At 39.1% G+C, this 14,437-nt stretch overlaps 2 protein-coding genes and 1 pseudogene across 2 annotated transcripts; 1 reads left to right on the plus strand and 2 right to left on the minus strand.

Moving 5' to 3' along the window:
* Window positions 1-2,052: 2,052 nt before the first annotated feature.
* LOC103965409 lies at window positions 2,053-5,544 on the minus strand (annotated as a pseudogene).
* Window positions 5,545-6,318: 774 nt separating this feature from the next.
* LOC103965398 (protein VTE6, chloroplastic) lies at window positions 6,319-10,205 on the plus strand. The gene is made up of 5 exons (XM_009378462.3): window positions 6,319-6,744; window positions 7,251-7,504; window positions 8,910-9,033; window positions 9,138-9,242; window positions 9,745-10,205. Exons 1-5 carry the CDS (start codon window positions 6,334-6,336, stop codon window positions 9,829-9,831), a joined length of 981 nt encoding a protein of 326 aa, XP_009376737.2. The 5' UTR covers window positions 6,319-6,333; the 3' UTR covers window positions 9,832-10,205.
* Window positions 10,206-12,485: 2,280 nt separating this feature from the next.
* On the minus strand, window positions 12,486-14,437 carry LOC103965397 (B-box zinc finger protein 22). Its single transcript, XM_009378461.3, has 3 exons — window positions 14,003-14,437; window positions 13,486-13,893; window positions 12,486-12,971 (listed from the first exon to the last, which is right to left on the minus strand). The coding sequence occupies exons 1-3, from the start codon at window positions 14,177-14,179 to the stop codon at window positions 12,690-12,692; spliced, it is 867 nt and encodes a 288-aa protein (XP_009376736.2). The 5' UTR covers window positions 14,180-14,437; the 3' UTR covers window positions 12,486-12,689.

A 14,437-nucleotide genomic window follows, 5' to 3' on the forward strand; every position in this document is an offset into this window, starting at 1 on the left:
GTGTAGATCTCAAGTTCATCTTGGTCGTCTTCTTTTTTTCTTTCTGTTCCTTCCTCCTCCTTCACACACACACACCTCCCACCTCCTCCGTTCGCCTTCGATCTTTGACAGGACAACAATACTTCCGTGGGTTGAAGGAAGAAGATGATGATTCAAATTCTTCCGATCTAGGCTCCAACGAGAAGGACGAGGAGGAGGAAGGGAGCTGGGCTCCGACAAGGAAGGGAGCTAGGCTCCGATGATAAATTTTGGTTTATTAGCATTGAAAATATTTAATTTCTGGGATTTTTTTTTTTTTGGTTGGTGAATCGATATGGGTTTTGGGAGATTTGAAGAAATGAGGAAGTGGGTTCATATGGGAGGGTGGGAATTGATGCGTGGGGAAGATGGTGAAGATAGGAAGACATGATTGGGAAGTGGGAAGAGATCTGGGTTTTTTTATTTTTTTATTTTTGTCTGTGTAATGATGTTTTTTTTTTTTCCTCACCTGTTTTTCTTCCTTTTTTTTTCATTTTAACAACACTTATTTTGTGAAATTATTTAAAATAATTATTATAGTCCGACCTATTATCCGATGTATAAATTAATCCGATACAACACCAAACGCCTGATTAATTTAGTCAGTCCTATCCGACGACTATTTATCCTATCCGACTCAAATAGTCAGTACGGTCCGAGCTGCCAAACGAGGCCTTAGTGTTGTCGACTGTTTTAAAAGGGCAAACTCAAGGGGGTGGGAAATTTTTTTTTTTTTTTTTTTATAGGTGGAAACAGCCTTTTTAATCTTATTTTGTAAAGAAGTTGTTTTCACAACTCAAACTCATGATCTTTCAATCACAAAGGAACAATCTTTCTTTGTGCCAGAGCTCAGTCCTTAAAGACCATGACTCTAACTCTCAACCATTCGATCACTAGACAATGGGGTTATTAATTAAACATCAATAAATATGCTCATTTTTATTGGTGACACATGATATAAATAATTAATCATTAGCGTTACTAACTCAATTGGTATTGGAAAAAGCAGTTGGGATGATAGTTGGTGCTCGTATCCTAGGAGAGATTTTTAAGTGCGACAAATACACAAGATGATACACCACTTGCCATTATACAAATGGTGAGATATGTGTGCTAAAAAGTTAAGAACTTAAAAAATAAAATTTCTCACCATTTATATTAAAACATGTAATGTACCACATGTGTTTCCGTCACAGTTAAAAATTTCTCATATCTTATCCACGCGACAGAAGAAACGTTAATAGTTGACATCAAAGTATGAACTAGTTAGTAAGAAAGCATCGGAGACTGCTACAACCTACACTCATCAATTTGGAATTTGGTGAGTTGTAGACGTCCGTGGCGGTGGGCTACTTCATTTGAATCCTCCTTACTCCTTAGGGTTTCTTGTTCAAGTATCTAGCCATTAATTTATCAAGAAAATAATTACAATTACCTTTAAATGAACACCACCTCAATGAGTGATAAAAGGACGACCCAATAAAGCTACTCAGTTTGCGAGTTTCAAAGGGAATGTGTACTTTACAGAAACTTTATTTTTGCTTTGCAAAGAAATTGGTTCCATAACTCGAAACTGTGACTTTTCAATCACAAAGAACCAACATTTCCGTGGCGCCAAAGCTCGTCAATGAATGATGTTCCAAGGAGATTAGAATCCAAGGGGTGTCAATGTAATTTTAGAAACTTAAAAGAGTTATGTGAAAACAAAATAAATCTCAAGAGATGTTACTGAAATTAATCCTCCCAAAGTCGCCATGTACAAAGTACAACAACGTATCCTGACACCCTCGTTATTCAGAATCCGGAACGAGACATTCCCACTGCAGGACCATCGTGGTCCAAATTCTTTTCCATTTGCTATGAGCGTATGTAATCTCGCCACTTTTGTCTTTTCTTGTCATGAGTTTGGCACAGTTACATGACCATATTCCACCACGAAAATCGGAAAATGCATTCTTAATTTTGTTTTAGCCAGACTACTGACTACTAATAACTCTCGAACGTGTAGTTTGGCTATGGAACAAACTATTGATATCTCATCAATAATGTGTTTATATCATTGCCGCCAATAAAACGCATCGATATTTTTTACAGCAACGATGCACATCTGTCATGCAGACAGAATCTCTGCTGAAACGGGTTGTAACATAATTTCATCTTCGTGTTCAATTACATAAGAGCAAATGAAACCTATGGAACCTTCCGGCCAGATTCAAGCAAGCCTGATATTGAAAACGACATCCACATGCAAAAAATATAAACATGAAAAAAGCCGGGTTCTAGCCAACGATTTTAAGCATTAAACTCTGCTCAGGAAATGAAATAGATGAAGTGCTGCAGAATCCAGCTTCAAATCTACTTCTGTTTCTGTATTCTTTTGTCCTTAATCGGCAGCTCCACTGGCATCTGGGCTTCATGGGGATGATCTGGCCCCTTGTACACCTTTAGGTGGTTGAAAAGCGCTCTCCCGAGCTGCACGAGAGAGTTTGTTTTAGAGGAAATATTCAGAACGGACAATGCAGAGCAGTAGCAGAGTGAACAACAGTAGTAAAGCCAAGCACAACAGTCATGCCGAGAGAAGAGAACCACTTGCATATACTTTTATTATGAATGAGTTTCGTGTTTCAATGAAATATATGCAAAATGAAAGATATAGCTTTCTTTTGTGTATGTGTAGGCATATAGGAAGATAACTTTGAGTACAAGAACTCACCCTCCCTTTCGGAAGCATGCCACGAACAGCATGTTCAATAATCCTCTCTGGGATTCTCTGCTGTAACTGGTCAAACGTTTCCACTGTCATACCACCTGGTCGTCCAGAATGCCTCCTGTAGAGTTTTTGGTTCCTTTTTTTGCCAGATACGGCAACCTTTTCAGCATTTACCTATAAATTTCAACACAATCATCCACTGAAGCATAGAAGTATTTGGAAGCGAAAATAAGAGAAACATGAAAAGAAGTAATAGTTAAGCAAATTCCAGAACCTTGAGAACCAGAGAGAACAGCAATACAAGACTTGAAAACAAAAATGAAAAAACGTTCTGCTAGAGACCCACAGCTTTAGAGAAGCATTTTTGGGCCTGCCCCACAGTAAAGCATATGCCCATCTGAGAATACAAAAATGATTTAACGCTAATTTTTTGGAACCAAAATGTTTTAAGACTGTTTCAGACTACATTGAGAGTCGATAATATTTATTACGATTCGTGCATTTCTTCTTTGCTCAATCCCTGGTTATCTTCTTTATCATTTTGATTTTTATGTGTAATTGTGAGAGATTTTTTTATGTTTATCAGGACAAAGTATTATTAAAAAACACCAAGGGGATGCTAGACATAGTACACAAAAATAGAAATGTAAAGATAACACAAAACAACTAATGGTGGAAAAGGATGAAGGAATATTTGGAGAACAGTCAAAAGCCTACACAGTAGAGAGTAAACGGTACTTGAAAAGACCTTCCTTTCCTCTAGCACAGGAAGGGTATAATGAAAGATATAGGGAAGTGCACTGGAAGTCGACACGAAATACAACCTAAATAACCAGAATTTTAATAACACAGCAGAAAGCAGACAAATAAAAACATCGGCCATTTTAACCCAAAGAATAACGACAAGCAGAGAAGAAAACAAGGAACAATAGTAGAAAAAGTGATTCTCACTAGAAATATCTTTCTTAGCCTTCTATGAAAACCTGCACCATTAGCAGTTATAAAATAAAAATACTAAATCTCATATGTGCTTGAGTTCTTTATCAGTTTTATCATCACATTTTATGGTTGAAACTATACAAGTAGAGTCACTCGACAATCATATAAATCTCGACAATCATATAAATAGACTGGGAAACATTGGTAGTACCCCATTTTCTGGATTCTGGACCCTTTTAGCTCCAAAACAATATCAATATCAGTAACCACAGCCATTTCTTATAAATCACATGAAATAGTCTCACTTGGAGCACCAGAGGCTTCAGATTGTGTGAATACTAATCTTCCAGACACCCATGGAGGACCTCCAAAAAAAATTTACCAAGCCCAAGTCTCGACAAAATGATGAAGGAACCAAACAATTCCAAATATAAAGGGATAAACTAGCAGATTAAAAATAGAGACAAAGACTAATCAACTTCAAGGTACGTAGGCAAATGGAAGAGAGCATAAAGATGCATGCATATACGCTGTTAAAGAAGATGTAATGAAATTCTCAGCACAACGAGAATTATATCATTTCAATGATCTCAAGTCAGGACTAGACATTGATCTAGAAATATCTAATTCCACAATAACCAAAACCTTAAGAACCACTCCCCAGCCAGAACCATATAAGTCAAGGAAGATGGTAATTTAGTCTGCATCTAGAGCAATGACAATGAAGAGAAGCATGTGCATAACTAATAAACTATACACTCCACATACCACAATGACAAACGCTCCCATGTCCACACTAGGGGTGTAGGTCGCCAAATTCTTCCCGCGGATGTAAATGGCAATTGTGGATGCCATTCGTCCAAGAATCTTGTCCGTGGCATCAACGATAAACCATGGCTTGTCAGTATTCACATGGTCTGCAGCTTTTGGATACCACGTATTATTCCAAATGTCCTGGGAAAAAAAGAGTGGAAAACCTGAGTAAGGACCTAAGTGCATATCGACATTGCCCTCAAAGAAAAGTACATATTGACATCAATAACTTCTAGGATAGCGTATTTACACAATCTTTAATAAAAATGTATGTATATATTATTAGTAAGCAGACCCAAAGCATATACTCAAACTCAATAACCATGTTTGAAGAAATCAATAGAAGTTTCCTACACACAAAATACACTAAGTTTTCTTTAAAACTATCCATTGGTCACAATTTTTCACATTGAAGACTACATAAGTTACTGTTTAAGCTAAACAAGCTTAGTAAACCGGTGTTTCGTAGAAATAAGCATAAAGAACAAGTCTTGAGCACACCCACCATTAAAATTCAAATCCTTTTTCTTCTTTGCTTTCTGGGTCCACATTTCTAACTCAAAATTTTCGGAACCAAAATTGAAAAAGTACTTTTTTTGCTACATTCTATCAAAAACCAAACACAACCCAATACACATACGTAATATATATGTAGAGATAGAGAGAGAGAGAGAGAGAGAGCGTGAGTTTGAGGACATACAGGGCCGTCGACTTCGTAGTCCTCGAACATCCATCGCTGATCCAAAGGGACCCGAACGAAGTCTTTAGTTTTACTGCTGAAGACCTCGAAGCTCCGACGCGGCGAACCTCCATTGTTGAAGCTGAGGTCGGTGGTGGAGGGAATCCAGAGCTTCTGTGGTGGCGCCACCGAGAACCCAACAAATGGGGTTTTAATGGGGGGTTTTAATGGGGGGTTTTGAGGAGGAGGAGAATGGGGGTTTTGGGGAAGAAGAGCAAGTGGCGGAGGATGAAAGCATGAAGGAAGAAGAAGATGAAGCTGCAAGCGAGAGTACGGACATTCTGATGTCTCAGAGTCTCACTCACTCCGCTGTGTTTCTGGGTTGGGTTTTGCGGAGTGTTTGTTGATAAAAGAGGATAAGATGGTCGACTTGCAGATGAACGTAGGTCTAAACGCACCGCATCGGTTTCAATTTTAATTATTTTTCCAATACATTTAACAACGTAACATTTGTTTTTTCATTTAAAATCCTTCCAAGCGAGCCGTAGTTGAAGTACACGTCACAAATACAAGTCTTGAATTGGTGAAAATTGCGATTTTCTATTGTACAAGCGATATTCTATATTAAATTTATTTACATGTTCAAACTTTCGGTACAATTGAAATAATACATTGTTCTAGTCAATATAACTCAATCCTAAGTCTAATGCGATTTCAAGTATCGAAATTTATTAATTTTCTAATTGACAAGAGGGGGTGATTCAAATTTAACATAGAAAAATGTTTAGACTAAGTTTGACTTCATAACAAGCTATTAACATGGTGATTTTTTCATGTGAATGATAAAAGATGTTTTCGATTTATATTTCTTTTTTCACTTCTTTTTAATGAAACAAGAGATTTTCTTTTCAAGTTTGTCATTAAGTTCCATAACTCGAGTGATTTTGGAACCCAATTAAAACCTCGACTAAACTTCAAGTCATTATATGGAAGATATTTTGAAATTGACTCTTTATTAAATAAATTTGATATTTAATATACAGAGAATATTTTATATAAAAAAAAAACATGGAAGATCCAAATACCTTGATAATGACACGTCATATGGATTTTCCCCAAATACTTCACTTTTCCTTCACACACGCTCAAACCCGCATTCAAAATACACAAAAAAATGGCATTGTCGACAACTCACCTCCTCCTACACATCAAACACCCTCGAATTCCTTCCTTATTCCAATCCCAATCCCACCGCGTGTCCTCCTCCTCCCTCCCCATCCTCCGCACAAAATTCCTAATCCCAACCCACCCTCGCCACAGCAATCCCCCCAAACAAACAATGAACAGGCCTCCCGCAGCCAGTGTGCAGAGTGCTGTGTCCCAGGCAATGAGCCTGATCCAGTCGTCGCCTCCGACCTGGCAGTCCTCCGTCCTCAGCAACCTCCTGATCTTCCTGCTGGGTTCTCCAATTCTGGTCTCCGGACTCTCTGCCTCTGGCATTGGAGCTGCTTTCTTGCTCGGTACTCTCACTTGGCGCGCTTTTGGGTCATCTGGGTTTCTCCTGGTGGCCGCATACTTCGTCCTTGTGAGTGAAAATTTTCTTGCTTTTATGTATCTGAGTGTTTTTTGGATATTAACTTTATCTGGGTTTTTCTTTTTGTCTGTTTTCTGGTATAAATTGATTATTCTATTAGTTCCATAAAGCTTTTTGATAATTGATATCGAACTCGTCATCCAGGAGAGTTCTTAAAACAAGAATATCACTAAACCGTAATACTAAACGGCAATAATTGGTATTTGGTTTTATTTTCGTTATCAATTGCACTTTAAAGTTCTGTTCTTTTATAGTTTTTGTTAAATTTCAGTTTTTTTTTTTTCTTTTTGAAATTTGAGTGAGGGATGCAAAAATTAAGGTGCTGAACCTTCATAGTGACAGTTGATAACTTGACTCAGTTCAAAGGGGATTTTCGTGAAATCTGTAACTTTGCAGATTTAACAATTCCATGCTATTATGCTCATTTAATGAATCTAATTTCCAAATGATTTCGATTTCTGATCTTTCGTGATGGGGTTTTGTCAAAATCTTATCAGGGCACGGCAGTGACAAAGGTGAGGATGAAACAAAAGGAGGCTGAAGGGGTAGCCGAGAAGAGGAAAGGAAGGAGAGGCCCTGGCAGTGTCATTGGATCCAGTGCTGCTGGTTGTGTCTGTGCTTTCCTGTCAATACTTGGAGTAGGAGGAAGCAGACATTCTCGGCTTTGGCAACTAGGGTTTGTTGCCAGCTTCTGCACTAAATTAAGTGATACTGTCTCGAGTGAGATGGGAAAGGCATATGGAAAAACAACGTAAGTTTCTGTATTTGTTTGAATTGAGATCTTTGTGTCCATGTTGTTATTACTTATAACTGATCTTATGGGTCTAATATTGGTGTTCAATACTCAACAGCATCACATTTGGTTAATAAGTTTCATTTTTATTGGCATTACATAAATTAGCAACCCCAGAAGTTTCTAGATATACGGCATGTGATAGTCTATTGCTTGAAATTGTCATAGTTCATCTCTCTCTTCGTCTTTTCTTATTAGATTTTATACATCGTTCAGCTTTACATGCTCTGGTGATTTCTTACATAGCATTAGGTTTAAACCCTGTACACCGTATGATTGACACATAAGATTGCCTCAAATTCTGATGGGTGCCAAAAAGGAAGATAAATGGTTGTGCCCGGAACATTCCAGCAGTTTGGCCAACCTAATGTCATTTGAAAGTTGAAACCTTCAGTCATCAACTGAATCTTGTGTTGGCTCGTAGGATTCTTTTTAGGTGACTGAGTTACTTGGGAACAGGCCTGCAAAACTTGGACACATAATGAGAAGATGGTTCTAGTAGTTTTTCTCATTGATTGTGGTCCTGTCCATCAGTAGAAGAATGGACAATCATTACTGAAACTATATTTTGTTAGATTTAGTTAGGCAATAGAATTGAGTAAACCCATAGTGTTCAAATAAATATGTAAGGGCTGATACTATGAAAGTGCCTTAATCATGGTATGCTTGTAGAGGTTAACCTTTCATTGACAGTGTAACACTCTCGTAAAGTGGAACGAACATAAAATGCATAATGATTTAGCCTTCAGGTAAAGTGCAACTAACATAAAATGCTTAATGCTTTAGCCTTCAGGTACAAAATCATTTTAGTCTATTCTGCAGTTTCTAGTGCGGGATGATTGCAGCATGGTGAAATTTGAAGCTTTAATTTTATCTTTTGAGTAGTTCTGGCGACTTAAAGAAGCTAGGAATTAAAAGTATCAAATTGAGAATTAGTTTGATATTAGGGTGAGTCACTTGCATCAACAACTAAACTGATGTGTTTTTTTTTTTTTTCCATGAATCTTAGAGCTTACAATTGAAATCTCTTTTCTAATCCAATTAGTTTTTTTCTCAAGGATACACCTTGTAAATCTTGAGCCGCATTATTTGCTACCAGAAACCCCAAACCCCCTAATATATACTGAAAGCTGCTGCCCCATAAAATTCTGCAACTCTCCCTTCCTAGGTCAGTCAGTTTTCTCATTTGGAAAAGAATCCAACTAGTGTTGTCCTAATTTTTCTGGTAACTGGATAAACGTGTCTTTTTCCTTTTGGATTTTAGATAAGCAATGATTTGTTTGAGATCATCACAAATTTAGTATTTTCTGGTACCCCGGATCAATTTAAAATTCCGATAACATAAATTTTGCTTCTTGACCAGGTACTTAGTTACAACATTAAAGGTAGTTCCAAGGGGAACAGAGGGGGCTATGAGTGTTGAGGGAACCTTTGCTGGACTTTTGGCCGCTATCCTTCTTTCGTTTGTTGGTTGTGCCATGGGTGAGGTGCTGTTTACTATATATGCCCTTCAATGTTTGTGTGTATTATCTTTTTGTCTGTCCCTTAAACTTCTATGTTTATAACATTCCTTGTACTTTTGGTCAAACAGGTAAGTGCACCTGAAGCACTGATATGCGTAATAGCTTCGCAAATAGCTAATCTTGGTGAGAGCATTATAGGTGCTGCTCTTCAAGACAAGGAAGGATTTAGATGGGTAGGTGATCATCCCAATTTTTTTATTCTTTATATATCCTTTTTTAGTACCTTTTTTTTTTGCGTATTATGTTCATTCTCTAATAAAGAATCAGTTTGGTATGATCGGTCATGACCATTGAGGGTTTGCTCTTAGCATATTAAGGAGAACCAATGGCCGGTTGAGCTCGATTCATGGGTTTCCTGAGCATTTTGGTAAAATAATGTTGTGTATGGGAAAGTATGGGGTTTTTTTGTCCTGTTGAGGACCTGGTGATAGAATAGATGGGCAATCTGGGGAGCACGGGGAGGTTCCTCGAATAATAACAATATCATGATACATTTTGAAATGCACAAGTTTCTTTGTGCTTTATTGGCACTAATTCCCCTTCAAAAGCATGGAGGTAGGCCCTAGATGTTACAGCTTCATAGTATATAATTTTCCTTGTAGTTTGTTCTCTGCTTCAATTGTGTGCAACATATTTCCCTCTGTTCTTACACCATGTCCATGCTCTATTTTACAGCTCAACAACGATGCTGTGAACGTCATAAACATATCGATGGGCAGCATTTTGGCAGTCTTGATGCGGCAGGTTTTGCTCCAGAACTGAGTATGTAAATTGTCAAATCCATGAAGGCTGAAGATGCTTCTCCGATGTGCCGACCAGCTATGCTAACAAAATCAAACATGATCCATATTTTTCACACTGGCGACCGAAAACAGACCATTGCGCTCAACGTGGGAGACGGATCACAGGCATGTTGCCTTATATCTCAGATGGCGTGTTAACGATTTAGCGAGATTATGCTCATTGGAAAATATTTAGAAAATGCTTTGGTTTGGTGTTGCCCGTTCCCTAAAGAAAAATGAAAGCTAGTTGAAAATGGTTTGGTGAACTATTTATTGTCGAAATGGTAAGGAATGTATGTACTATGGAAATTAATCTTTGAAGTAGTGAGAAATAGGATTATTGTGCATCAAGAACATCTTCTCTCTTATAATAACTTCCGTCGCATGCATAGCATGTCTAGAATATCTATTAACTTTATTAACCTTCCAAATGGGACCTAATCCTAAGGTCAAGTCAAAATGAAATGAACAAGATGGTTACTAATTGAACAAATTTCTGTAACCGTCACATGATGCTACTAATTCAAAAATCCGCCTTAATTGGGTTGGAATCTCATCTCACCATTTCTTGGCGGCCTTTCATGCAACCATGTCAAACCAAAACAAGAACTCAGACCAAACCAACCAATTTCCTCTAACAAAAACAGAAGCAGCCAAGTAGAAATCGAAGGTGCTGAAGGTGGCAGCAAAGGATAGAAGCAGAGCGATCGATACGCTCGAATCTGCTATCGGAATGTATGAGAGGCTCTTGGAACTCATCCTCAAGGAAGCCAAGAAAAGTGTCCACCTTCCTCGAGAAGAAGAAAACTAGATGCAACGTTTACTGTTCGTTCAAACAGGCACCAACACAGAATTGGTAATGTTGCATTTATCCTATAGCGTTGATTCGAATGGAAATTCATCGGACAAAAATCGTGTACACAGTTAAGGTGTAACAGACTAAAGGGAGGACAGAAAACTGCCTTAAACCATTCAAATCGACCAAAACCAAACCAATCCGAGCAGTTCAATTCTAATTTTACCCTAAAACAGTATAATCGTGAACCGAACTGAACCAAACGCAAATAGTTGGATTGGTTTGGCCTCTGCACGAAAGCCACCTAAGCCGCATCCAATCCGTGAAACAGACAATACAGGAAGCCTTATCAAGGGACATTATCCTCCATGGCAATCCTACTTCTGGCTGGTACTAGCAGGCCAACCATTGAAGTATTGATCCTGCCATGTGAAATGTTATCCCCCAATTCAACATGTAGCATATGCTCTTCTCCTATCTTTCGTGCAAACAGGTTGTATATAATTCAAATAAAGAAGTGTTTCCAAAAAAAATAATGGAAGTGTAGAATTTTTCAGGTCGACGGGCCAAGGGCCCGCTCCAACAACACCATTACTATCCCCACTTTATCGCTTGCCCAATCCATCAAATGTGAGGTTTTATCACAAAAAGTCCCCACTTTACCACCTACACAATCCGTCAGGTGTAGGGTTTTATCATAAAAATTCTCGGTGTTAGTTAGAGTGAGACAATTCTATTTAAATGGCTCTTTCTAAACCTCGGTGTTAGTTAGAGTGGGGTAATTCTATTTAAATGGCTCTTTCTTCTTCCATCTGTCCAATGTGGGACAAATGAGTTCCAACACTCCCCCACACGTGAGATCTCGTTTTATGGGTCACACGTGGAGATCCACACATCGGCAACCACGTAGAGCCATGTCGGGGCTCACCCATCGCGCGGGGCCAAACGGGGACCCATCCAATCACGTGGCAGTACGAGCCCATCCCCTGGCTCTGATACCATGTAGAATTTTGTCCCCACTTTACCATCTACCCAATCCGTCAGGTGTGGGGTTTTATCACAAAAAACCTTGACGTTAGTTAGAGTGGGGTAATTCTATATAAATGACTCTTTCTTCTTCCCTCTGTCTCTGTCCGATGTGGGACAAATGGGTTCCAACCAATTTGATTATGAAACATTCCTAACGTTAAATGACACGAGGCATATTAACCCTTAATGCAAAACAAAATTACAAATCAAGATTTGACAGTACATAGCATAATAAAGTAGTGGTAGGCATGGAGCTGGGGACTAAGAACATCATCAAGAGGGAAGAAGCACAGAAATTTCTAGTCGATCATATCTGATATCAGTCAAACAGCACCGCAGGGTGACGATATCTCAAACGTATCAGGATACCGCCACCTTAGCATCCGAGTTGCATAAGAAACTGAAATCATAATGCATCACAGTTTTAACAATATGAAATGAAAGAACAAGCAAGGAGGTCCAGCCCTTGTGAGACTGCATGTGAAAGAGAGAAGTATTGACATGACCAGAGATGCAAAGAGTCATGGGCAGGTCATCAGTTGTTTAGATTGTTTAAGATAAGATGTCACAACAGCGGCTGAGTTTTTCCGATAGCACAAATGCACCTAAGGATCTAGTAAGTAGCCATAGGTTCAATGTTTCTAAATTGACGAAGAACTAGTCTTGCCTAATCTCTCTATTTCTTAAAGAAGAAAACGTGTTTATGGACATTTAGAATTTCATGAGCAGGGTAACAACTCTGGACTTCTTCTATCCGACAAAGGAGAACATTTTAAATCTAAATGGGTAAAAATCAAATTGAATCTATATGCAATAACCAAATACAACTCGTTTATTTTTTATTTCGCGGATTGATGTTTACAAACATTACAGGAGATGATGGGAAGTGGTAAGTAAGACATTATGTTGGGAATGGTACACAAAATCACAAGCGGAGAAAGAACGGTGCACAAAAATACTGTATTATAAGCACAACAAACAAACCCAGCATATGGTAATTTTTGAAGCAGGAACTAGAATTGCCTACGACGTTTTGAGATAGTACCATTATGTTGGGAACGAAGAGAATTTTGCATTTGTGAGTGGCAAATGTCTGGAACAAACGTTGTAGAAGAATCGGACAGATTCTGAAAACTTTTGGGCCAGTAGAGTCCCGATGCTGTAGGCGGGGAAGGTACCTGTGGCACCATCCATGAGGTCTCTGGCACCTCACCTATGCACTCATAGTCTTCCAATTCCTCCTCAGATGATCTTAAAACTGGCGAGTCATACCCTCCAAGTTTACTGCAGTCAGCCTGGTATCACAAGAAAAAAGCAACATTATGCACTGCTATAAGTTAGAACGATAATGCTTAGAGAAATATGCCAAGGAGCAGGTCATCACTCATCACTCATCAGTCATAACCAAATTATTGAATTCTGTCAACTGCTTGACGGCCTAACATTAGCGAGCGCTTCAATAATCACAAGGGCCTTGCAACACAACAGCTGTAAAAGCGGTTTACGATGACCTATAGTACACGCTTATAGGACATCTCCTTTTTGCAATTATGAAGTGCAATCTTATGAATCTCAAAATACTTGTCCATTGAAGAGCTTTAAGACCCAATTTGTAGTACTTCGCATTCGAATTTTCATGAAACCGAAAAATTGGCACCACAATTTCGAAAGGTTTCTCCAAAATAAATTGTTATTTGTTAAGTGTAATCAAAATAAAGAATGTATTTGCAACAATGCAATAGGATAATGATTGTTAAATAAATGAATAATTATAAGATTAGCATTGAACACAATGAGGCAGGCACACACCTTTGAAGATCCATTATCAATGTAGTCAAAGCTCTGATCAAGATCAGAGAATCCAAGAAACTCATCTATATAACATTGTGGAACACTCCCAGCTGCAGAACCCCCGGTAAACGATATCCCTCCACCGGGCGGCGCGCCCGCCTTGCACTCCACCGGCAACGGGTTATGAGTTTCACATCTAGACACAGAGGCAGACCCAGAATGCAACTTCACAGTAGAAGACGCCCCAACACAAACCCCATTACCTCCGCCGGAATCCGGCTCAGCTGGCTCCGGCCCAACCTTGATTCCGGTCAGCAAGAACCTCCGGTGAGCCGACACGAAGCTATTAGCCGTGTGAACAGATACATCACATTTTCTACACAGCAAAGCTCGATCTTCTAAGCAGAAAAAGTACCCAACTGCCTCCTGCAAAGCATAAACTCAAAAATTCAAGCAAAACCCAATCCAAATTTCGTGTTTTTACGATCAAATTTCTCAACTTTTTCGATGTGGGATTCGAATCTTTAAAGTATACCTGGCAGATATCGCACTTGGGCATGTGGGAGGAGCACAGAGGAACCCTCTGGTGCTTGCTCGCGAGCCTGTTCGCTTTGTGAACCTTCTCGTCGCACGCCCAGCACAGCGCCGCCTCGTCGGCGCAGCAGAGGACGTTCGCCTCCGCCGCCTCGCAAACGTTGCACTGTATCTTCATCTCTCTCTCTCTAAACCCTTCCAAAATCTCTTCTCTTGTGAGTTTTATAGGTGTTTCTATCTCCACAGTTGAAGAAGGGAGGAGTGAGCGAAAAACGAGTGATCTTCTCGGAGGACAGCAAGCAATTTGAAGGTGTACACGTGGAGGGATTTAACAAGTGTCGTGGCGTAGGAGGCCGCCGTTGCCTTGCAATTGTTGATTGCAAGACTGTTTACAAATATCTTCGGGAGCTCAACTGACACTTCTTTCTGACAAACG

This window comes from the organism of the source record quoted next, unplaced genomic scaffold (genome assembly GCF_019419815.1).
Source record: "Pyrus x bretschneideri cultivar Hongxiangsu unplaced genomic scaffold, Pyrus_bretschneideri_v1 Contig25, whole genome shotgun sequence".
NCBI lineage: Eukaryota > Viridiplantae > Streptophyta > Magnoliopsida > Rosales > Rosaceae > Pyrus > Pyrus x bretschneideri.